General features: G+C 40.9%; 1 protein-coding gene across 2 annotated transcripts in view; it reads left to right on the forward strand.

The window, feature by feature from the left end:
- The window catches only part of LOC106561882 (MAM domain-containing glycosylphosphatidylinositol anchor protein 1), a 471,396-nt gene that overhangs the window by 349,063 nt on the left and 96,056 nt on the right, over positions 1–26,277 (forward strand). For both annotated transcript variants that reach the window (XM_014126165.2, XM_014126164.2), the window contains exons 10-12: positions 1,091–1,387; positions 16,998–17,264; positions 17,584–17,732. In XM_014126165.2, the coding sequence (XP_013981640.1) occupies positions 1,091–1,387; positions 16,998–17,264; positions 17,584–17,732 (713 nt within the window). The remainder of the gene's footprint in view (positions 1–1,090; positions 1,388–16,997; positions 17,265–17,583; positions 17,733–26,277) is intronic.

The raw sequence follows: 26,277 nt of genomic DNA on the forward strand, positions 1-26,277 counted from the left end.
GTTGTAGTGAGTGTTTTGGGACTCATATTGGCCAGTCTGCGTCTTTTTAATCTCGTTCCCATACTCACCTCCGCCTAAATGCACGGAGACTCTGGTGGATAGGAGAGTCGTTAGCCAATCAGAAAGACGTGAGAAACTCCTGGCATGATAGGCATTGGCTTTATTGGCTTCATCTTTCAACCAGTCATCTCCCACAACCCCCCCCCCAGGTCTTGGGCACCTCTACGTTCAGGAGCAGCAGCTGAGCTGACTCGATACTGGACTGTCTCAAGGCATTAAAACCTGTACATTGTCATAAAATACAATGTGATTAGAGATGTAGCCTAATGGACAAGTGTTTGTGTACATTATAAGGAGTTAAGAAATACTGCTCATTCAAGCACTAAACTCCTAAGCTAGATGTAACATTTATTGAGTTACAGAATGCTGACTTATTCTGAAAGTGTTGTTGTTGTTGCTAGGTAACATTCTGAGATTCATGGGAAGAAGTTGCCAAGGGAACCGATTCTCAAAAATGTAATGACAAATTCTTTATTCAGTAGGTCACTCCCATATAATTTTATGGTCACTCCCACTAAGGCCAACTTAGAATGGTTGATGTCCCAGGCTTATATGCGCTGTGCACTGGGGAAGAGGTCACCCTCTTTTTACCCTCCCTCTCTCTCTCCCTCTCTCCTGTTGTTGCTCCTAGTCCTACTGAGAGTGTTGATAGATGGAGGAAATGAGGATGTGTGTTTAACCTTGACCACTGGTTCGCCTCGCCAGTCAACACACTGCATTTAGCTTTTTACATTTACCAGGGCGTGCGATGACCATTAGTATCCAATATAAATGCCCTCACTAATTTTAACATTTAACCTCACTTGCTTCCCCCTCCTCCCCACCTCCCGCCCTACTCCTCTCTCTCTTCTTCTCTTCTCTTTTTTTTCTTTTTATAAACCCTGTTTGTCTTTTGGGCAATCCCTCCTTAAATATTTTCTCTTGTCCCCCCTAACACTCCTTCATCTCCCTACCTCTATCTCCCCCTTGCTCCACTCCAACTCCCCTCACACTCCCTCTCTCTCCCTTCTCCAATTTCTCCCTCCTACAGTCACTCCCCCGATTTTGACGGTGCCAGCAGGGGGCCAGGTGGTGAGTGTGAGGGAGGGAGGCTCTGCCGACCTGGTGTGCCTGGTGGATGGCAAGCCCCGTCCGCCTGTGCTCTGGTCGCGCGCCGACAAGGACCTGCCTATGCCCACGGGTGAGTGGGCAGTGGAGACACGCAACGGGCGCCTCCGGCTGACCAACGTCACCCGTGACCTGATGGGTTCCTATCGCTGCCAAACGGCGCCCTACAATGGCCTCAACATCAAGCCACGCCAGGCGCAGGTGCAGCTCAACGTGCAATGTGAGTAGTAAAGTACTACATTTCCCATGAGGCATCTGTTTATTGAGCTCTGAATATTATTGTGTTTGTTCTGTTGACCTACATGGGGTGCAGGCTTTTGGTCCAGCCCAGTAGTAACACACTCAATGAATGAATCGAGTAATCGAGTATTTTTTTGAGTAGATTAATCAGCTGTGGTAGTGTAACAGATCATTCTGAACCATGCTCACGTGATGAATAACCTTAACTGAGACCTGAAGACTTGCTTTTGTTCACCCAGCTAATGCCTACATTGTAGCTCTTCTGGCGCTCAGGAGACCTGAGCTCGAACCCTGGTCAGTCAAATTAGCACTTGGCCAGTTCAAAACTGCCATCTGTCTGTTGCACTAAAGCCACCTTTCAGGGTTTGAGTTAGACTTTTGTCTTCAATCATCATTCTTCATTTTTCTCACCAGCACTACATGACTCTACATTTCCCTTAAAAAACTACTGAAAGGTCAAGTTCAACAACATTATCAGTCATTACAACTCAACCATCAATTTCTTCAAATCGATAGCTAGCATTATTAGATTAGCATCGACTGCAGTCACTGTCTCAATTCAATTTAAAACTCACACTGGACCGGAGTAAGCTAACGATAACCCCCAAATGGGGTTGAATGCACTCTTACTAACAAACAAGGTCACTAATTAAAAAATTGTATAATGCCACTCAGAAACCAATGCTGCTAAGTGCGCAAACCTTGTTTATTGTTTGCGCGAGCCATTAGTGAAGACGCTAGCTAGGCTATTAGCGAACTCTCCCGTGGTTATATTTAGACTTTGTGCTCAGTAAAAGTGCTTATGCCTGCCACACTTTAATAATGCTTCCATTATGAAAGGGGCTCATCCATAAAGTTCAGAACCCTAAAAGCCTCAGAATTCAACACCATTTCTCTTCTCTTCCCCATTCACTAACTGTAGCCTACAGTATGTGATGTTGCTAGACGCTCGTGAAAATCCAGCTCCTGACTTTCCAGGTTCAAAATAGTGCCACTGAAGGTTGTTTTGCCATTGTTTTGTCTTCAATGCGGGCTGTGCCATAACAGCCAATGTTGAATAAAACTCTCACTGTCCTAGAAGGCTCTCTTTAGAATGTGTTTGTGTGTAAATTGTGAAGGAAGGTGATGCACTTTGGTGGATGGGGCGAACAATACACTCATGGCTAATAGTGAAACATAGAGGCTCAAAGAATAGCCCTGAAGCCCACATTGCTTTGTATAATATCCCTTTATATCCATTCTTTAGATCCTGTAATATATTCAAATAATTTAAACTCTGATAGAGGACTGTCCATCCGTCAATGTATGAGCCCCATTGAAAAACCATTGGCTTAATCTGTGAACGCTGTAGTTTATTTTAATTGACCTGGAGTGAGTACTCTTCAAGCTTACGAGCCTTGAAGCCAAAACATCACAAACCTAAGTCCTAGCCCCTGCCCCCTAGGCACTTACGTAGATTTGAGAGAATTGGCCTCTGATATGCTATATGGAATTGTTGTTGCGGACACTTATACAATCCTCTCATATCTCCACAAGTGCCTTGTGGGTAGGGACTAGGAGTTGGTTTGGGATTCAATGTAAGGGACATGCCCACACTAGCTTGCTTAGCAAATTAAACTACACTTTTAGAATAAAAGTTGCTAAGGTGCTTCGGTTTGTCCCAATAGGTGAACCCTTTTTGGTGCTAAAACCCTCTATGCAGGGTTCTTCATAGAACCCCCTGTAAATGGTTCTACCTAGAACCCTCTGTGAACATTTCTAGCAAGAACCATTTTTTCCTCTATAGGTTTTTCCTGGAACCCTTTATGAACAGTTCCACCAGCCTTATTCCCCTTTAAAATGTAATTATTTATGACAATACATTACATATATCATAAGGCCTTTCTTTGAAGGCCACATTATACCCTAATACAGTGGTGTTAGGAAACTCCTAGTTTACATTATTCTTGATTGCAAAGTGATGTGTAATACCTATTGGAATCCAGACATGGTGAGGATGTTTAATTTTTTATCACCTGAAACCTGCATTCAGAATGATTGCCAGGGTAAAGAAGTCTGTCCAATGGGATGACCTAAATCATCTGAAATGGATCAACTTTCTCAGTAACAGGTGCAATAAATCCAACAGATTGGATTAGTTTCTAAAATGTATGTTATTTATCTTTGTGTAGCATAAGATTAATCAACCAATCAATGTATATGCAAAAACACAGATATTGAAACAAACTATTCTGAAAATCAACCTGCAATAGAGGATGCTGGGAAATATGATAATGAGTGTTTTACTCAACACAGCAACACAGAGTAAAAATTGCACAATCACACTCAACTCTGGTTATTAACAACAACACTAAGGTTATTTTACACCATCAAGTTTTATGTTAATTTAACTCCTGAATCAACACTAGAAATGTTACACTGAAAAATCTACATTAGGTTAAACTGTCCAATTTGCTGTGTAATATACAGTACAATACACTGCTGGTTCACTCATACCTCCTTCTATTCTCCTACTCTCTGCTCAATAAAATCAAAGAAAATACTAAATTGAAAGACAGAAATCATGGCAAAGATATCAATTATGTCAGTACTGTATATGTAAAAGGATTAAGGGAATACCAGATACATGCACAAATATTAACATATACTCTTGGTACAGTTTAAAATATTCTCACGCCTATCTTTTTAAATGTATCAAATTACTCAAACTCCTGATCTTAAAGTTTAAACACTGAAGTAAACACTATTGCTCAGGCACTATTTAAAAGAAAGAACAAGTATTACAATAAAAAAGCTTATTCAGATTCAGAAGCAGAACCCTTTTTGCCTTCGAAAGAATCCTTCTAGCCTCTCAAAGAGCCCTTTCTTCTAAAAATGGTTCTTAGAATAAAAAAGGTTTGAGGTAGAACTCTTTGCCTTACAAAGAACCTTTCTCTTCCAAAAAGGGTTCTTCAGATGAAAATGGTTCTTGGCAGAACCCTATCCCTCCGCAAAGAACCCTATTGGAACTCCTTTTTCTAAGAGTGCAGCTTAGCGCAGAACGAATGCCAGCTTAATTAAAGACCACTATGACCGTGGAGCTGACATTCCAAATCCTCCTAACCCCCATCCACCATCCGTCCACATGCTTAAAAAGATACTACTAGATTTACAAGGCTTGCTAATGCAGGCGGGCGGAAGGACGACACTTTCAGATGCTCGTCTAGTCCAGTCCACTTCAATGATTTATTGGCCAGGTGGCCACCCCAGTCTAGAAAGACAGAAATAGAGAGAGAGAAAAAGAGAGAGAAACGGAGTGTGACAGATGGATGGAGGAAGAGAGAAAGACAAACTGGGAGAAAGAGAGTGACAAACCGAGAGAGGAAAGGATTTAGTAACAAACAAGAGAGGGAAGAAGAGAGAGAGACAGAGAGACAGAGAAAGAGACAGAGGGAGAAAATAGAAAATGAGGGAGAAGGGAGACAATTACAAACAGAGAGAGCAAAACAGAGATAGGTAGATGTTGCAGAACCCCTTTTCCAGGGAACCATCAGTGCTTTATAAACCAACGATTCCCCTTTCCTTCCCTGGATTTCTTCACTGTACCCAAACCAAAAACAGATTTAATGTGTTGCTCAGTTATGTATAGAGCCATGTCCTCATGGAAGGCTCTGCCACCAGAGGTTACTCAAGCAAAAAGCAAGTTTAACTTTAAAAAAACAGATAAATAACATATTGTATCACAGTGCCTCTCTTCTTTCTAAAGATTTAATTTAACTCTATTGCATTGTATGAATATGTACAGAATAAATTAATAGTGTCTAATTAGTATTTTTGTTGTCTCTTGGTGTCTTTCCAATATATAACTCTTATTTTATAATTTTTTGTTTTAATTAATGTCATATCTTATGCTGTTTTTGTATATACTTTGTCATGAATTTATACGTTTTATGTGGAACCCAGGAAGAGTAGCTGATGCATGTGCAGCTAATGGGGATCCAAATGAACTCAACTAAACCCTCCTTCCCTCCTACTTTGTATTTATTTGTTTATTTTATCAGGTTTGTTTTTCAACCCTTCATTTAGCACCGTTGATTGATACGCGCGAAGATGCTATACTTTTTTTTACTGCGCCTATAAGTGGACAACCCTCTTTATCTCTTCCTCCCTCCTCTCCTTTTCTCCTCTTCCTCATTTTATTCTCCCTTGCCCTCCTTTTTTTATCACTCCTCTCACCGTGACATGGATGTTCTTCATTGCTATTCTCATCATCAATCAGACGGCATCTCACCGCATCTCTTTCACTATCCTTTTCCCTCTCTCTTTGTCTTTCTCTCCCTCTCACCTATTCCCTTGCCACCTCTCTCTCTCTTCTGTGTCCCTTTTTCTCTTCCTCCCTCCCTCGCTCCGTCTGAGCTCCTCAGTCATGTGCAGTCTTTCTCTCTTTTAATCTTACACCACACATGCTCTCCATCATCTATCTTTCTCCATCACTTCCCCCCACGTTTTTTCCCTTGCACTTGATGCAGATCAATCTCCCTGGAGTGTACCATACTGTAAATGTCATGTCTTCATGCATTACTACAAGAGGGTAATGTACAGACTTGACTAACGCGCTGGGAAAGCTGTGTTTGTGTGTGTGAGAGAGAGAGAGTCTGCCTGCATTAATATCTGTCTGTCTGTCTCTCTCTGTATTTCCATCTGTATCTGTCTGTGTGCGTGTGTATGTGTGTGTATGTTTCTGTGTGTGTGAGATAGAGCGAGGATTACGGCGGATATTCGTTGTCTCTAATAAAACGGACAATGATTCTGTTTACTGGGATTATGGCATCGTGAAATTGAAACATTCTAGCGTAGCACGAGCCGCCAAGGAAAATAGATAGGGGAGACAGTAAGACCTGGTGCTGAGTCATTTTGTCAGTGGTCCCATACGTGCACCACGTTTCTAGGATGAAGACACCAACTGCTGACTGGCAAGACACGAAGCCGCCACTACATCACTTTATCAACAAGCCTCACCTCACATCTCTCTGCCCCCTGTTCTGTCGATTCTCCCACTCTCTCTTTCTCTCTCACAGCCCCCTCTATCTTTTCCTCTCTCATCTCATTTATATTGTATATCTTTTTTCCCTCCCTTTCGCTCGCTCATGGTCTCTCTCTAGGGGCTTCCACTGTTCCCATTCTCTCAATTCCTCTCAATCTTCCTTTCTTTTTTTCCCATCTCTCTGACTCTCTCTCTCCCGAGGTTACTCCTGTGTCCTCTCCCTCACTCACCCTCTTTCTAATTCTTGCTCTCTATTTCTTTCTCTCTGGTGTCCTCCTCTGACCCCTCCCCCCCCCCCCTCTCTCTCTCTCTCTCTCTCTCTCTCTAAATTCAATTCAATTCAATTCGCATGACGTAACAATGGACATATTGCCAATTTGCAATATTAACATAATCAAAATAATAATAATAAATATTGTCAACGGGACAACAGTAACAGCAATAATCAAGGGTCAAAATAGCCATTCCAGCTGATTTGTACGGGTCCAGGTTGGTTGGTCTGTCAGACATTAACAAAGGCATAGAGGACATGTGCAGGTTGGTTGGTCTGTCAGACATTAACCCTCATTTTATGGCAGGCAGCAATGTAGTGCGCTGCCAACCCACAGCTCTTTGCATCCTCCCCCAACAGGACGGGTAGCCTATTCTCATCCGAGTGGTCTTTAAAACCTTGAATGAGGGTTTCAAATTTGGAGAAATTACACTCTCTAATTGTTTTATATTTTTTACATTTTGTCAGGAAATGCAGCTCTGTCTCAGGTTCTGCTGTGGTTGCACAGCCTTTCTTCTACAGCAGGTATTCCCAAACTACCCCCTTTGGGTGTACGCTAAATAAAAATATGATTCACATTTAAAAAAATTATAATTCTTCACATAAAAGAAGTAAATACATCTTCACATTTTCAAACAGTCCATTTATATTTTCCAACGTGGCTATACATTTGGGTGAGGTTTGTTCTCGGCTGAGTAGCCTCGTTTCACTGCCAAAAATAAAATTAAACCATCAGCCAATTTGAAAAATAAGCCACAGGAGGTTTTGAGTGAGAATTAAGACTACTTTCAAGTAGTAAGACATGTATAAAAGCAACAGATACCATTAATAAGAAGGGATGACCAGTGAGATATACCTGCTGGAGTGCGTGCTACGGGTGTGTGTTGTTATCGTGACCAGTGAGCTGAGATAAGGCGGAGCTTTAACTAGCATAGACTTATAGATGACCTGGAGCCAGTGGGTCTGGCGACGAATATGTAGTGAGGGCCAGCCTACGAGAGCATACAGGTCGCAGTGGTGGGTGGTATAAGGTGCTTTGGTAACAAAACGGATGGCACTGTGATAGACTGCATCCAATTTGCTGAGTAGAGTATTGGAAGCTATTTTGTAGATGACATCGCTGAAGTCAAGGATCGGTAGGATAGTCAGTTTTACTAGGGTAAGTTTGGCGACATGAGTGGAGGAGGCTTTGTTGGAAATAGAAAGCCGATTCTATATTTGATTTTGGATTGGAGATGTTTGATATGAGTCTGGAAGGAGAGTTTACATTCTAGCCAGACACCTAGATATTTGTAGTTGTCCACGTATTCTAGGTCAGAACCGTCCAGAGTAGTGATGCTAGTCGGGCGGGCAGGTGTGGGCAGCGAACAGTTGAAAATCATGCATTTGATTTTGCTAGCATTTAAGAGCAGTTGGAGGCCACAGAAGGAGTGTTGTATGGCATTGAAGCTCGTTTGGAGGTTAGTTAACCTCTCTGGGCTAAGCGTCCCACCTACGTAACAGCCACTTGCAGCCTGTGGCGCGATTTTCAAAACCTTAAAAATCCTATTACTTCAATTTCTCAAACATATGACTATTTTACAGCTATTTAAAGACAAGACTCTCGTTAATCTAACCACACTGTCCGATTTAAAAAAAGGCTTTACAACGAAAGCAAAACATTAGATTATGTCAGCAGAGTACCAAGCCAGAAATAATCAGACACCCATTTTTCAAGCCAGCATATAATGTCACAAAAACCCAGAAGACAGCTAAATGCAGCACTCACCTTTGATGATCTTCATCAGATGACAACCCTAGGACATTATGTTATACAATACATGCATGTTTTGTTCAATCAAGTTCATATTTATATCAAAAACCAGCTTTTTACATTAGCATGTGACGTTCAGAACTAGCATACCCCCCGCAAACTTCCGGGGAATTCGCTAACATTTTACTAAATTACTCACGATAAACGTTCACAAAAAGCATAACAATTATTTTAAGAATTATAGATACAGACCTCCTCTATGCACTCGATATGTCCGATTTTAAAATAGCTTTTTGGTGAAAGCACATTTTGCAATATTCTAAGTACATAGCCCAGGCATCACGGGCTCGCTATTTAGACACCCGTGCAAGTTTAGCACTCACCATAATCATATTTACTATTATAAAAGTTTGATTACCTTTTGTTGTCTTCGTCAGAATGCACACCCAGGACTGCTACTTCAATAACAAATGTTGGTTTGGTCCAAAATAATCCATCGTTATATCCGAATAGCGGCGTTTTGTTTGTGCGTTCCAGACACTATCCGAAATGGTAAAGAAGTGTCGCGCGCATGGCGCAATTCGTGACAATAAAATTCTAAATATTCCATTACCGTACTTCGAAGCATGTCAACCGCTGTTTAAAATAAATTTTTACGCCATTTTTCTCGTAGAAAAGCGATAATATTCCGACAGGGAATCTCCTTTTCGGCAAACAGAGGAAAAAATCACAAAGGCGGGGGCGGTCGGGTCACGCGCATAAGCCCAGAGTCCCTTGATCGGCCACTTGAGAAAGGCGATAATGTGTTTCAGCCTGGGGCTGTAATGACGATATTCTGTTTTTTCCCGGGCTCTGAGCGCCTATGGACGACGTGGGAAGTGTCACGTTAGAGCAGAGATCCTTAGTAAAAGATAGAGATGGAAAAGAAGTTCAAGAAATGGTCAGACAGGCCACTTCCTGTAAAGGAATCTCTCAGGTTTTGACCTGCCATTTGAGTTCTGTTATACTTACAGACACCATTCAAACAGTTTTAGAAACTTTGGAGTGTTTTCTATCCAAAGCCAATAATTATATGCATATTCTAGTTACTGGGCAGGAGTAGTAACCCGATTAAATCGGGTACGTTTTTTATCCAGCCGTGTCAATACTGCCCTCTAGCCCTAACAGGATATCTATGAGGGTGCCCGTGTTTACGGATTTAGGGTTGTACCTGGTGGTTTCCTTGATAATTTGTGTGAGATTGAGGGCATCTAGCTTAGATTGTAGGACTGCTGGGGTGTTAAGCATATCCCAGTTTAGGTCACCTAACAAAACAAACGTTGCAGTTATGTGCATCCTTTCAAGCATACATTCTCATTAACCTGTGGTGAGTTATTCACAATATTCAATGGACAAATAAAGTTTTATATGTAAGATGGTTAAATAAATTGCAAAATTATTGACTATTATTATTTGTGCCCCGGTTTGTATGTGGCAGGCTTACAATCATGGCAAAAAACAACATTTTAAAGTGCGCTGACCCTGGTGCTATAGGGGGTATACAGCTGGAGGTTGAATGTTTGAAGGGATACGGGACCAAAAAAGTATGGGAACCACTGCTCTACAGGGAGCCAGCTTTCCTGTGTCTACCCTTCTCAGTGGCAAGGCTGTGCCCACTGAGCCTGTACTTTGTCAAGGTTTTGATCTTGGTCAATTTAGGGCCAGATAGCACTGCATTTTGCTTGTGCTTCCCAATAAATAATGTCATTTTGTTTTGACTGTGTTGTATTTTGGTTTATTCTGATTGATTAGATATTCTTGTCCTGAGGCTTCAGAGTGTTAGTAGAACAGGTTTATGAACTCAGCCCCAGGACCAGCTGGATGTGGAGACTATATTCTTTGCTCAGATCTTGGCATTGCAGGGCTTTGTAATGTTAATGTATCTTAGATGTTTCCAAAACTGCCATGAAGTGCAACTGGTTCAATGACACATTCAATTAGTTTTAGCCAAATTTATTTCAATTTGAATTAGTTTTTTAATGGTGTAGAATGCCCTGCGTGCTTTCTCTCGGTTCATTCACTGCCTCATTTAGGTGTCCAGTTGAGCTCATTTTTAAACATAAGAAATTGTAGTGTGTGCAGTGCTCTATATATGTTGTACCAATTGAGAATTTGTCCAAATTCCCTGAGATCTGGATATTCCCTGGAAAATCATTATTTTTGACTTTTTGGGGTTAGCAGGTCCAGGCTCTGCTGTGGGTGACAGCAGGCACAGGTCATCTGCGAACAGCAGGCATTTAACCTCTGAATTGTGGTGACTAACACCAGGGGCTGAGGATTTTTCTAGAATTGTGGCCTAGTTTATGTAAATATTGAAGAGTGCAGAGCTCAGATTGCAACCCTGGCGAAGGCCCCGCCCCTGCTTAAAACCTGTTGGGGCTACAGGTTAGCAATGAACCCCGAGCCGGGATTGCAAACAAGGCTGGAAATTCAAAACATCAAAAATCTAATAATTTCAATTTCTCAAACAATCAACTATTTTACACAATTTAAATGATAAACATCTCCTTAATCTAACCACATTGTTCGATTTTCAAAGAGGCTTTACGGCAAAAGCATAAAGTTAGATTATGTTAGGACAGTACATAGCCACAAAAGTACAAACATCCATTTTCAATTCAAGGTCAGGCGTCACCAAAAGCAGAAACCAGCTTGAATTATGCACTAACTTTTGTCAATCTCCATCAGATGACACTCCTAGGACATTATGTTATACAATACATGCATTTTTTGTTCCATCAAGTTCATATTTATATCCAAAAACAGCATTTTACAGTAGCGTGAAATTCAGATTTCTTTCTTCTCTGAAATGCTTCCGGTGAACATAACAAAATTACTATTCGAAAACATTGGTAAATTATAATATTGTCATTCAAAGAATAATATATTATCATCTCGTAATTGCTACCGAATGGCCAGATCTCAAAATAACTTTACTGGGAAATCACATTTTGCAATAAACGGGGTGCTATGCTAAGAACAACAGGCTATGCTATACAGTTAGCATCATCTAAAATCGATAATAACATTGTAAATATCCCCTTACCTTTGATTATCTCCATCAGAAGACAGGCATCCCAGGTTCGGAAGGCATCCCAGGTCCGGAACAAATGTGGTTTCTTTTGACAAAGTTCATAATTTATGTCCAAATAACACCAAGTACTTAGCGTTCATTATGCTCCCACAAAACGTGGTGGGGGGCTGGTAAAATCACGCCGAAAAGCAAAAAAAACCTAGTAAATAATCTATTTATGTTCATTCAAACATGTCAAATGTTGTTTAGCATTAATCTTTTGGTCCATTTTTAACGTTAAACATCAGTAATATTTTCACACAACCTATCCTATGTCTAGATAAAAAATTATGACAAACTCACGTTTCTCAGATTTATGCGCAGGCGCAAAAAAATGAAGTGATGACATGTCAACTTCCTTGGATTCTAATTTGCTCTCTGTTTATCATAGACGCTTCAAACAACTTTATAAAGATCGTTGACATCTAGTGGAAGCCGTAGGTGTTGCGAAATGAATCCTTTCTCACTATGGTATCTATAAAACAATGACACTAAATAGTACAGTCACAAAATTCACATTTTTTTGGATGTATTTTTCACAGGTTTTTGCCTGCAATATGAGTTTTGTTATACTTACAGACACCATTCAAACTGTTTTAGAAAATTCAGAGTGTTTTCTATCCGAATGTGTTAATAATATGCATATCCTAGCTTCTGAGTTGGTGTAGGAGGCAGTTAAAAATGGGCACATATTTTTTTCAAAATGTCTCAATACTGCCCCCGAGCCCCAACAGGTTAAAGAACGATGTTATTTTCTTGCCAATTTTGATGCTGCACTTATTACCAGAATACATTGATTTAATGATAGCATCAAATGCTTTTTGGAAGTCGATAAATCGAGTGTACATTTTGTTATTATTTTGGTGGAGTGTGTTGGGTGTAAATATGATTGGTCGTGCGATGTTTTGGTATAAATCCAATTAGCCTTTTATTCAAGACATTGTGCTTATTAAGGAAGTTTAGAACTCTTGCATTTATAATACTACAGAAAACCTTCCCCAGGTTACTGTTCACACAAAGGCCTATGTAATTGAAAGGATAAAATTTGTCTCCGTTCTTAAAGCTTGGGGTTATGCGTCCTTGATTGCAGATGTCAGGGAAATAACCTACACTCAAATGAAACAGTTTTAATGTAGCCAATTTAAATTTTGCACTAGTGAATTTGAGCATTGCATTTAGGATGCCATCAGATCTGCATGCTTTTTTAAATTTGAGGGCCTGACATTTCTTATAGAGCTCCTGGTCAGTAATTGGGAAGTCCAATGGATTTTTCATGAATTTGGCAACTTCTCATGAATTTGGCATTGTTCTGCATTTGCATCAGTTTGAATGGGTTGTAGAGTGTTTTAAAATGGCTTGTCCAATATGTCACCATTTTGTATTGTTAATTTCTCTAGTTTAGATTTTTTGTAGGTTTTTCCAATTTTGCGAGAAGATGTTTGTGTTTATGGACTCCTCAATTAGTGTCGGCTGCTTGAAGTTGTACTGTGCATTTTTGGTTCTGAGTGTACAGTACATTTATAGTTTTAAAGTCTCACAGTAATTAGAGCGTAATTCACCATTATTTGGGTCTCTGTGCTTTTGGTTTGATACTGTTTTAATTTTTTTCCTTATAATTTGACAATCTGCATCAAACCAGTTTTCATCTGTGGTCTTTTTTGGTTAGTTTTTTTAACAATTTCGGTTTTGCTTCTTTTGCCGTTTTCCTCAATATATTGTTAATGTTTTTTACTGCTAGATGTAGGCCTTCTTTACTGTGAGTGGATGTGGTATCCAGAAAATGATCTAAGAGTGTTTGAATTTTTTGGTTACTGGTTGCTTTCTGGTATTCTTCTGTGCTGTTTTGGGCCCATCTGTATGAATTTCTGATTTTGTAAAGCTTACTGGGCTGTGAATGTGTGGTTGTTTCCATGTCTATTCTTTTGAGGAACAAGGTAATTTGGCAATAATCAGACAGAGGCCTTAGTGGCTTAAAACCTCTTGGGGCTATGTGGGACGCTAGCGTGCCACCCGTGGTGCACCCTATCAACAGCAGGTGCATTTCAAGAGCGGCAAATTTGAAACCAAATAAATGTCAAAATTCAAATTTTTCAAACATACAACTATCTTACACCCTTTGAAAGATAAACATCTCCTTAATCTAACCACGTTGTCCGATTTCAAAAAGGTTTTACGGCGAAAGCATAAAGTTAGATTATGTTAGGAGAGTACATTGACAATAGCTGTGTGTAATGTTTTGACAATTCAAAGACAGGCGTCACCAAAACCATAAAACCAGCTAAAATGATGCACTAACCTTTGACAATCTCCATCAGATGACATTCCTAGGACATTATGTTAGACAATGCATGCATTTTTAGTTCTATCAAGTTCATATTTATATCCAAAAACAGCGTTTTACTATGGCGTTGATGTTCAGGAAATCATTTCCCTTCAATAACCGGCAGTCAAGTCAGCACCACAAATTAAATAATTAAAATTAGAAAACATTGGTAAAATATTATATTGTCATTTAAAGAATTATAGATTTACATCTCTTGAACGCAATCGACTTGCCAGATTTAAAAATAACCTTACTGGGAAATCACACTTTGCAATAATCTGAGCACTGCGCCCAGAAAAATACGCTTTGCGATACAGACAAACGGCCATGTTGGAGAGATCTAAAATCGAAAATACTATGTAAATAATCCATTACCTTTGATTCTCTTCATCAGATGTCACTTCCAGGAATCCCAGGTCCATAACGAATGTAGTTTTGTTCAAAAAAGCTCATCATTTATGCCCAAAAATCTCCGTCTTGTTAGCACATGATCTAAGCCCGCCGGACTTCTCGTCATGAACGAGGGGAAAAAATATATTTACGTTCGTTCAAACATGTCAAACGTTGTATAGCATAAATCATTAGGGCCTTTTTTAACCAGAACATGAATAATATTCAAGGTGGACGAATGCATTCTCTTTTATAACGTATTGGAACGAGGGTACCCAACATGAACTCGCGCGCCAGGTGTCTAATGGGACATCATCGTTCCATGGCTCTTGTTCGGTCAGATCTCCCTCCAGAAGACTCAAAACACTTTGTAAAGGCTGGTGACATCTAGTGGAAGCAATAGGAAGTGCCAAAATATTCCTCAGCCCCTGTGTTTTTCAATGGGATAGGTTTAAAGGTAATACAACACATCAGGTATCCACTTCCTGTCAGAAAATGTCTCAGGGTTTTGCCTGCCAAATGAGTTCTGTTATACTCACAGACACCATTCAAACAGTTTTAGAAACTTTAGAGTGTTTTCTATCCATATATAATAAGTATATGCATATTCTAGTTACTGGGTAGGATTAGTAACCAGATTAAATCGGGTACATTTTTTTTATCCAGACGTGCAAATGCTGCCCCCTAGCCCTAACAGGTTAATTACACACGATTAGTGCTTAGCACGACTCTAACGGCTGCGCCTCGTGGCATCCGATCCATCATGTTGACATATCGGTTTTCACATGTCAGGTGTGACGTCTCTCTAGCCCCTTGTCTTTATGCTCCTGCAGGGTACTGTATGCAGGGAGAGGTTCCTGGGATAAGCTGTAGAGAAAGTGCACTGTTTTGAGGCTGGGGTTTTATCCCACAAAATTAATTGATTATCAAGCGGCTCAGTATTGTTTTCTTACGTCTTAAAACATAATATAGGTCTTAAGACATAAAGAACAATACTAAACCACTGATCATGATTCAAGGTTTCTCCTCCTTTCATTTTGTTGCTGGGACCATTGTTGTGATGGCTCACCTATCTCCTTTTCTGCTTTCTTACTCTTCCCTCCACCCTCTCTCTCTCACTCCTCCTCCCTTTCTTGCATTATTCCATTAAAACCTCTTACATCTAGGCGTTCCGCCAGCGGAACCCCTAACCAACAGCCAATGGGATCGCATGGCGCGAAATACAAAAACCTAAAAAATCCAAGAATTTCAATATTTCAAACATACACCATTTGAAAGATAAACCTCTCCTGAATCCAACCACGTTGTCCAATTTCAAAAAGGCTTTACAGTGAAAGCAAAACATTAGATTATGTTAGGAGAGTACATAGACCAAAATAACCACACAGCCATTTTCCAAGCAAGCATATATGTCAATAAAACCCAAAACACAGCTAAATGAAGCACTAACCTTTGATGATCTTCATCAGATGACACTCCTATGACATTATGTTATACAATACATGTATGTTTTGTTCAATCAAGTTCATATTTATATCCAAAAACAACTTTTTACATTGGCGCGTGATGTTCAGAAAATGTATTCCCACCAAAAACCTCCGGTGAATTTACAAAAATACTCATCATAAACGTTGACAAAATACATAACAATTGTTTTAAGAATTATAGATACAGAACTCCTTTATGCAATTGCTGTGTCACATTTTAAAGTAGCTTTTCGGCGAAAGCACATTTTGTAATATTCTGAGTACATAGCTCGCCATCACGGCGAGCTATTCAGACACCCACCAAGTTCGGGGGGAGCTAAACTCAGAATTAGTATTAGAAATATTGTATTACCTTTGCTGATCTTCATCAGAATGCACTCCCAGGACCGCTACTTCCACAAGAAATGTTGTTTTTGTTCTAAATAATCCATAGTTATGTCCAAATACCTCCGTTTTGTTCGTGCGTTCAGGTCACTATCCAAAGGGTAACGCACGAGCGCAATTCGAGACACAAAAAGTCAAAATATTCCATTACCGTACTTCGAAGCATGTCAAACGCTGTTTAAAATAAATTTTTATGGTATTTTTAACGTATAATTGCAATAATATTCCAACCGGACAATAGTGTATTCATTCAAGGAGGAAAATAAAAAACAGCGTGCTCGCAGGAACGCGCGTATCCAATCTCTTTGTCCTCAGGCAGACCACTCAGTAACTGAGCTCCTATACTCTGCCCAGAGACAGGAGAAGGTTCAATCCACTTTCTGAAGGCTTTAGACAGCCAATGGAAGCCTTAGAAAGTGCAACGTAAGAGCACAGATACTGTAGTTTTGAAAGGGACTAGAAAGATCCTACACTTCCTGGTTGAATTTTTCTCAGGTTTTTGCCTGCCATATGTGTTCTGTTATACTCAGACACCATTCAAACAGTTTTAGAAACTTCAGAGTGTTTTTCTATCCAAATCTACTAATAATATGCATATTCTCATTTCTGGGCAAGAGTAGTAACCAGTTTAAATCGGGTACGTTTTTTCATCCGGCCGTGAAAATACTGCCCCCTATCCATATCAGGTTAAAGATCTGTCTCTTCTTAAAAACTGTGAGAGGAGATGCTTCTACTACTTGGCTATGTGGGAACACATTATTTGAAGGCTACCTATATAAGGACGTCATAACACGTTTATAACTCATACATAACTCATTAATTAACACTATTTTCCCCCTTCACTCAGACGCTCCAGTCCTGGACCCGGTCTTTCAGGATGTCCGTTCACCCAACTACCAGTTTGTGACATTGCGCTGCCTCATTCAGAAGTCCAACCCGGCACGTGTGGCCAGTGTCCGCTGGGTCCGAAATGGCGAGCCCCTGTCCTCCCTGACCCCGAACCCGCAGGAGAACCCGCAGCTGAAATTCAAGCTGGACCCCAGCAACAACGGCACATATGAGTGCCGTGTCAGCAACGGCGTGGGCAGCTCCACCTGCACCTTCAACGTCTCGTGTGAGTACCAGAAGACGTTGGAGTTCCTGGTAGTGTTAGGGTCAATTCCATATCAATTCAGTCCTTTCAGGATGTCCAATTTAGGATTGCAGTGTTTGGTTTTCAACAGATATAATGGGACTCATATGGTCATGGCTACAAGATGAAAAGAGAGCAGTTACTCTTGTCATAAAATATAGGACTGAAAATGAAGTGCATTAAAACATTTACAAATGGGCATCTGACACACAATTCCTAAAGTACCAAACCAACCAACTAAAACTCCCCCACCCTCTTCTCCTTCCCCCTCTCCTTCTTTCTCTCTCCCCCAATACTGTAGCCCGTCCATACAACGCAGAGTTTTACTTTGATACGCCCAACCCCATCCGCATTCAGAAGGTCAACAACTACTCCTACAACCTTCAGTGGACCCAGAGAGAGCCGGCAGCTACAGACCGCATCATCGGCTACTGGGTCAACGTCCGCACGGTGGGACGCACGCACGCACGCACACACACACACACACACACACACTGCAGAAGGAGCCTCACACACACTGCAGAAGGAGTCGCACACACATTGCAGAAAGAGTCTCCCACACAGTGCAGAAGGAGCCTACACACACACACACTCACTCACACACACACACTCACTCACTCACTCACTCACTCACTCACTCACTCACTCACTCACTCACTCACTCACTCACTCACTCACTCACTCACTCACTCACTCACTCAGGAGCACTATATTGAGTGTTGTGTGAAGTGAAATAAGTGAACGTGGGCCTTCATAATTTGAGCCAGGGGAATAGCTGAGGCTGTGTTGGGAGTGGACAGTAGATCGATGGGAGCTTGTACTGCTTTAACAACACCCTCTGAGCAGCCAAGATCCAGAGTGACACCTCTCTCCACCCTTCTCTTCCTCTCCTCCTAGCTACATGCCTCTCCTCTGCTGTCCTCTATTTTATTTTCTTGTCCTCTCCTCTATTATCCTTTCACTCCCCTTCTCTCTTCCTCTCCTCTCCACCCTCTCTCATCCCCTCTCCATTCTTCTCATCTCCTCCACCCTCCTCTCCTCATGCTAATTGAGGACAGATAATCTCTGACAGATACAACCTCTTTATAAAGTTGGCAGTCCCACCTCCATCCCCCCTGTTCCAGTCTCCTGCTCATCAAAACACATATCCTCCCTAATCACGACAGTGGCAGTGTCACACGGAAAATGAGTCCATTGTTGTAACAGCGGGGTGGGCGGTTTCAAATGTGAGAAAACAAGGGGGTTGTTTTTTTTCGCAGGTTGACGTTTATTGTCATAAGTCTTGCCCTGGAGGCAGAACTGAGTGGTTTCCACTAGATAGGCCAGAGCCAAAGTCAGATTTGACTATATTCTGTCCTCATTAAATGTAGCTGAATATAATTCGACAGGCAGCTAAACACCTCGCTATTATCAAACCTCTGGAGACAGGATTTCTATTTATTGAGTCAGGAAAGGGTGAAACTGAGAAAAGGAGACAATCACCAAAACTGTCATGAGTCCATGCATTTTTTTGTTTTGTTCAGAAGTAACCTCCAACAGTATGGTATAACCTTGTTCAGAAGTAACCTCCAACAGTATGGTATAAAGCCTTAACAAAATGACAGCTAAATACAGCTACAACCAAAGTTTCTAAATGTACAGTACCAGTCAATAGTTTAAACACACCTGCAGTACTTATTCCAGGGCTTTTCTTTATTTTTACTATGTTCTACATTGTAGAATATTCGTGAAGACATCAAGAACTATGAAATAACACATATGGAATCATGTAGTAAATAAAAATATATTTGAGATTTGAGATTCTTCAAAGTAGCCACCCTTTGCCTTGATGACAGCTTTGCATACTCTTGGCATTCTCTCAACCAGCTTTATGAGGTAGTCACTTACTCATGAATGCATTTCAATTAACAGGTGTGCCTTGTTAAAAGTTTATTTGTGGAATTTTTTACTTCTCAATGCATTTGTTTCAATCAGTTGTGTTGTGACAAGGTAGGGTTGGTATATAGAAGATAGCCCTATTTGGTAAAAGACCAAGTCCATATTATGGCAAGAACCGCTCAAATAAGCAAAGAGAAATGACAGTCCATCATTACTTTAAGACATGAAGGTCAGTCAATCTGGAACATTTCAAAAACTTCAAAAACTTAAAGTTTTATGTGCTATGATGAAACCGGCTCTCATGAGGACCACCACAGGAAAGGAAGACCCAGAGTTACCTCTGCTGCAGAGGATAAAAGCATTAGAGTTAACTGCACCTGATTGCAGCCCAAATAAATGCTTCACAGAGTTCAAGTAACAGACACATCTCAACATCAACTGTGCAGAGGAGACTGCGTGAATCAGGCATTCATGGTTGAAATGCTGCAAAGAAACCACTACTAAAGGACACCAATAAGAAGAAGAGACTTGCTTGGGCCAAGAAATGTTTTATCCAAATTTGAGATTTTTGATTCCAACCGCTGTGTCTTTGTGAGAGGTAGAGTAGGTGAACGGATGATCTCTGCGTGTGTGGTTCCCACCGTGAAGCATGGAAGAGGAGGTGTGATGGTGTGGGGATGCTTTGCTGGTGACACTGTCAGTGATTTATTTAGAATTCAAGGCATACTTAACCTGTCTGGGAACCTGGGACGCTTGCGTCCCACCCTAGTCAACAGCCAGTGGAATCGCGTCGCGCGAAATACAAATACCTTATAAATGCTATAACTTCAATTTCTCAAACATATGACTATTTTACACCATTTTGAGATACACCTCTCCTGAATCGAACCACGTTGTCCGATTTCAAAAAGGCTTTACAGCAAAAGCAAAACATTAGATTATGTTAGGAGAGTACCCTGCCAAAAATAATCACACTGCCATTTTCAAAGCAACTAGCATGCATCACAAATACCCAAAACACTGCTAAATGCAGCACTAACCTTTGACAATCTACAAAATTACTATTCGAAAACATTGTTAAAATGTAATATTGTCATTCAAAGAATTATAGATTAACATCTCGTGAATGCAACCACATTGCCAGATTTAAAAATAACTTTACTGGGAAATCACACTTTGCAATAAACGAGGTGCTATGCTCAGAAAAATAGGCTAGGCGATACAGGTTAGCGCCATCTTGGAACCATCTAAAATCAAATATACTATTGTAAATATTCCCTTACCTTTGATTATCTTCATCAGAAGGCACTTCCAGGAATCCCAGGTCCACAACAAATGTAGTTTTGTTCGAAAAAGTTAATAATTTATGTCCCAAAATCTCCTTCTTGTTAGCGCGTTCTGAAGGCTACTCATAATGTACTGAAGCGCGCGGGACGTCACGAGTTCCTTCTTGTTAGCGCGTTCCGAAGGCTACTCATAATATACTGAAGCGCGTGGGACTTGTCGTCACAAATGTGCAAAAAATATATATTTACGTTTGTTCAAACTTGTCAAACATTGTATAACATAAATCTTTAGGGCCTTTTTCAATCAGAGCTTCAATAATGTTCATGGTGGACGATTGCATTGTCTTACTAAATGTTTCGGAACAAGAGGGTACCCACGGTCGCCCGCGTCATAGTAGTAATGGCCCTCCCCCTATGACCAACTTTCCAGGCTTCTCGTTCGGTCAGTTTTTACCAGAGAAGACTCAAACCACTTTGTAAAGACTGTTGACATCTAGTGGAAGCCTTAGGAAGTGCTAAATGAATCCTAACTCACGGTGTTGAAGGTGATTCCACAAGTCAGATTTCCACTTCCTGCATGGAATCTTCTCAGGTTTTGGCCTGCCATATGAGTTCTGTTATACTCACAGACACCATTCAAACAGTTTTAGAAACTTTAGAGTGTTTTCTATCCAAATCTACTAATTATATGCATATTCTAGTTACTGGGCAGGAGTAGTAACCAGATTATATCGGGTACGTTTTTTATCCGGCCGTGCAAATACTGCCCCCTAGCCCCAACAGGTTAACCAGCATGGCTACCACAGCATTCTGCAGCGATACGCCATCCCATCTGGTTTGCGTTTAGTGTAAATATCATTTGTTTTTCAACAGGTCAATGACCCAAAACACACCTCCAGGCTGTGTAAGGGCTATTTGACCAAGAAGGAGAGTGATGGAGTGCTAAAATGGACTAATAGTGTATAGCATATAGTATATACTCATGAATTAAGTATGTAGTATACAGTATGTTAGTATGGGTATTTGAACACAGCTAATAAGCGAAAGGAGCTCTGCATTAACACACCATGACTTCCTGATTAGCTATGTCACACGACAGAGGTCAAGGAAACATTAACTGAGCATATTGCAAACGGCCAGCAGGGGGAGACAAGCATATTTAAGGTGAGCATCAATACATTTGTAACAGAACAGACCGTATCGTAAACATTTCTGAAAACAAAAATGGGCTTTTTGGTCTTAATTTAAGGTTAGGATTAGGCATTAGTGGTAGCAGTGTGGTTAGGGTTAGGTTTAAAATCATATTTTATTACTTTATGTCTGTGCCAGCGATTAACCACTCTGCAGAGCTGCCTCCAGTACATGAGTCATCTTAATAAATGCCAAATCTGCTTTGTTTTCTCTTCTTCCTCTGTCTTCTTCCTCTGTCTTGAAGCCTGTGATGAAAATAACCCCCCCCCCCCCCCCACCAGCCCCTAACTATTGGTATTGGTTGTTGCAATATGGGAAACACATCTGAGAGTGTGTAGGCCTATGTGTACAAATTGGTTGTTTTACTTGACTGTTAATCTTGATGTTGTTATACGTTAATGTATTTCCTGTCTTGGAGCTGATATGTCATGATATTACATGTGTTATTAGATGTATACCCTACATAGTATGCATTGCAATAACTACAAATAGCTACTGTAAGCAAAATGTCGACCCTGCACAGTTGCATAGCACAAAAATGCAGACGTCTGCAGTCCCGCAATTATAAACTCGACGTAAGTATACAGTACGGTCAGAGAGACGGAGAGGGTAAGGGAGGGATAGCAGAACAGAGCGGGAGAGAGAAGAAGAGAGAGGGAGAGGAAGTATCTTGATGAATTATATAAGAGCGGCAGGATTCCTCCCCCAAAAAGCACACACACACAAACACACAAGGACACACACACATACCTGGGGGTCAGATGGGGGAGAGAGGAAATTGGGGGGCTGAATTAGCCAGCTTGCATTTGTGCGGTTGAATAGCTAATTTTCAGTTCTTTAAAACTCATACCTTACAGTAACTAAGCGTCGGCTGGGACTTAGCATCTCCCTAGTTGGCAGGATAAATTTTTTGAGTGAGTTCGAGCGCTCCTTCTGCTCTTCGATGTGTACAGTTTGCGGGGTTGTTGAAAGATAGCGTGATAACTGAGAGATGGAATACTCCACTGCCAATTTGGCCAATTGTCTGAGCTAGGAAGTTTATCAATGTATAGTACATTAGGAAGGAGCAACTCTAAAAGGACAATAGAATTAAGGTCCAGGTAGAAGATAATGGACCCTACACACTAAAAACCAGCTGCATTAAGTACTGCAGTGCATCTCCTCCTCATGGACTGCACCAGATTTGCCCGTTCTTGCTGTGAGATGTTACCCCACTCTTCCATCAAGGCACCTGCAAGTTCCCGGACATTTCTGGGGGGAATGGCCCTAGCCCTCACCCTCCGATACAACAGGTCCCAGACGTGCTCAATGGAATTGAGATCCGGGCTCTTCGCTGGCCTTGGCAGAACACTGACATTCCTGTCTTGCAGGAAATCACGCACAGAACGAACAGTATGGCTGGTGGCATTGTCATGCTGGAGGGTCATGTCAGGATGAACCTGCAGGAAGGGTACCACATGAGGGAGGAGGATGTCTTCCCTGTAACGCACAGCGTTGAGATTGCCTGCAATGACAACAAGCTCAGTCCGATGATGCTGTGACACACCGCCCCAGACCATGACGGACCCTCCACCTCCAAACTGATCCCGCTCCAGAGTACAGGCCTCAGTGTAACGCTCATTCCTTGGACGATAAACGCGAATCCGACCATCACCCGTGGTGAGACAAAACCGCGACTCGTCAGTGAAGAGCACTTTTTGCCAGTCCTGTCTGGTCCAGGGATGGTGGGTTTGTGCCCATAGGAAACATTGTTGCTGGTGATGTCTGGTGAGGACCTGCCTTACAACAGGCCTGGAGGGATTATGCGTTCCTGGTGTAACTCGGGCAGTTGTTGTTGCCATCCTGTACCTGTGCCGCAGGTATGATGTTTGGATGTGCTGATCCTGTGCAGGTGTTGTTACACGTGGTTTGCCACTACGAGGATGATCAGCTGTCTTCCTGTAGCGCTGTCTTAGGCGTGTCACAGTACGGACATTGCAATTTCTTGCCCTGGCCACATCTGCAGTCCTCATGCCTCCTTGCAGCATGCCTGAGCCACGTTGACGCAGATGAGCAGGGACCCTGAGCATCTTTCTTTTGGTGTTTTTCACAGTCAGTAGAAAGGCCTCTTTAGTGTCCTAAGTTTTCATAATTGTGACCTTAATTGCCTTCCTTCTGTAAGCTGTTAGTGTCTTAAAGACCGTTCCACAGGTTCATGTTCATTAATTGCTTATGGTTCATTGAACAAGCATGGGAAACAGTGTTTAAACCCTTTACAATGAAGATCTGTGAAGTTATTTGGATTTTTACAAATTATCTTTGAAAGACAGGTCCTGAAAAAGGGACATTTCTTTTTTTGCTGAGTTTACATATTATTGACACCATTTGAAAGGAAACACTTTTACATTTTTGGAAATGTGAAATTAATGTAGGAGAATATAACACATTCGATCTGGTAAAAGATAATACAAAGAAAAAAACATATATTTTTTTTTGGGGGGGGTTACCATCATCTCTGAAATGTAAGAGAAAGGCCAAAGTGTAATATTCCACGTTAGGTACAATTTAGATTTTGTCCACTAGATGGCAGCAGTGTATGTGCAAAGTTTTAGACTGATTCAATAAATCATTTTATTTCTGTTCAAAATGTTGTATCAAGACTGCCCAAATGTGCCTAATCGGTTTATTAATACACTTTCAAGTTCATAACTGTGCACTCTCCTTAAACAATAGCATGGTATTCTTTCACTGTAATAGCTACAGTATATTGGGCAGTACAGTTAGATTAGCAAGAATTTAAGCTTTCTACTTATATCAGATATGTCTATGTCCTGGGAAATGTTCTTGTTACTTGCAACCTCATACTAATCACATTATCCTACGTTAGCTCAAATGTCCCGCTGGGGGGGAAATCCTGTAGTGGATATTAACTAATATACAGTACATAGGTTCTAACTTGAAATATTATTTGTTAGTTTACTATTGTACAATTTATGCTCTTCCCATATAAAAACCACAAAGACTTCCGGAAAGCCCCGAACACAAGATATCAGTGTTATTTAGATGGAAGACATTAGTTAAATGCGGTAGCTCTATAACTAGTTAACGTTAGCATAGAGGTAGCAAGCTAGCTCTATCACTTCCATCCTCACAGAAGCCCTTGATAATGCTCTGTCTCTGCTTGTGCTCCTGGCTGTTTGAAATGCTTTAGAAGCCACGTTGATGTTAAGGACAGCATCAACTTTGAGAAGCAACTTCTTGCTGAAGCCCTCCTTCCATTGTTGATAGCCGTGGAAGTTCTCAGAGATAAAATGTGCAATTGCTAGCTAGCTCGATACTGTTAAGTCTTTAACCTACGAGTATACGCTACACTCGCATTAACATCTGCTATCCATGTGTATGTGACCAATAAAATTTGATTTAATATGAAAGGTGAGCATGGATTTATATTTCCCCACCATGTGAAGCTGACCGCCGGGCTTAGTGGGATTGTTTCCAAAGTTAGAGTTGATTTGGAGAAAAACTCAAACCAACATTTAAAACAACATTACAATATTATAAAAATATATTTAAGAGTTTGTAATTTAGGAATGTTTTCTTTATGCATATCGCTCAATAGTGACTTTGAAATTGGAAGTCTATCCATGTCCTGAGGACGTTGGGAAATGCCTTTAAAACCAGGTACTAGGGGCAACAGTGAGTGCTATTACCCTCAAGCAGGCTTGGGTTTTGCAAGGCTGTTTTGAACGGGGGTGGTGGATGCTCGTAATCCCATGACTCTGGATCAGAAGAATGCGTGTTTGTTCTAGTGGTGGACACTTGTTTATTTTTTGCTTTTGTTTTAACTCTATCCCAAAACGTAACCCTTACAGTAACCATTCGGGAATGAGTGCCTAAACTTAATGTTTTAACCCTATCCAAAACCTTAACCTTCTAAATTTGATGTTTGGAGCAACTTCTACATTTTACGTTTGAAGAAATGTGGATAAACGTTTAATTCTCCACTAAGACTGTGAGAGCTTGTTGAAGAATAATGCAAGAGGAGGTTGTGAATAGCATGAGCTGTGAAATTTTAATTTTGGTTATTTAGTCGCGTCCCCAGGTTCTTTCCTGAAGAGATTAGTGGAGTTCACAAGACGTCACACGCACATAAATACACACACACACGCACTAAGGAGTGAAGTGTGTCGTTGCATGGGTGCGCGCATGTGTGCGTATGTGCTGGTGTGCATGCATACGTGTGTGTGTTTGTGTGTGTTCGTATGCATGACTCCAGATCTGCAGGAACAAAGCTGCCTATTTGGTTGACAACATACACAGGCCATACATTGGGTACACATACATACAGTGCCTTGCAAAAGTATTCATCCTAATTCGCATTTTCCCTATTTTGTTGCATTATAACCTGTAATTTCAATGGATTTGTATTTCATGTAATGGACATACACAAAATAGTCAACATTGTTGAAGTGAAATGAAAAAAAAGTACTTGTTTCAAAAAATGAAAAAAAAAAACAATTTGAAAAGTGGTGCGTGCATATGTATTCACCCCCTTTCCTATGAAGCCCCTAAATAAGATCTGGTGCAACCAATTACATTCAGAAGTCACATAATTTGTTAAATAAAGTCCAACTGTGTGCAATCTAAGTGTCACATGATGT

The sequence above is a fragment of the Salmo salar genome, chromosome ssa11 (assembly GCF_905237065.1).
Source record: "Salmo salar chromosome ssa11, Ssal_v3.1, whole genome shotgun sequence".
In the NCBI taxonomy this organism is placed as follows: domain Eukaryota; kingdom Metazoa; phylum Chordata; class Actinopteri; order Salmoniformes; family Salmonidae; genus Salmo; species Salmo salar.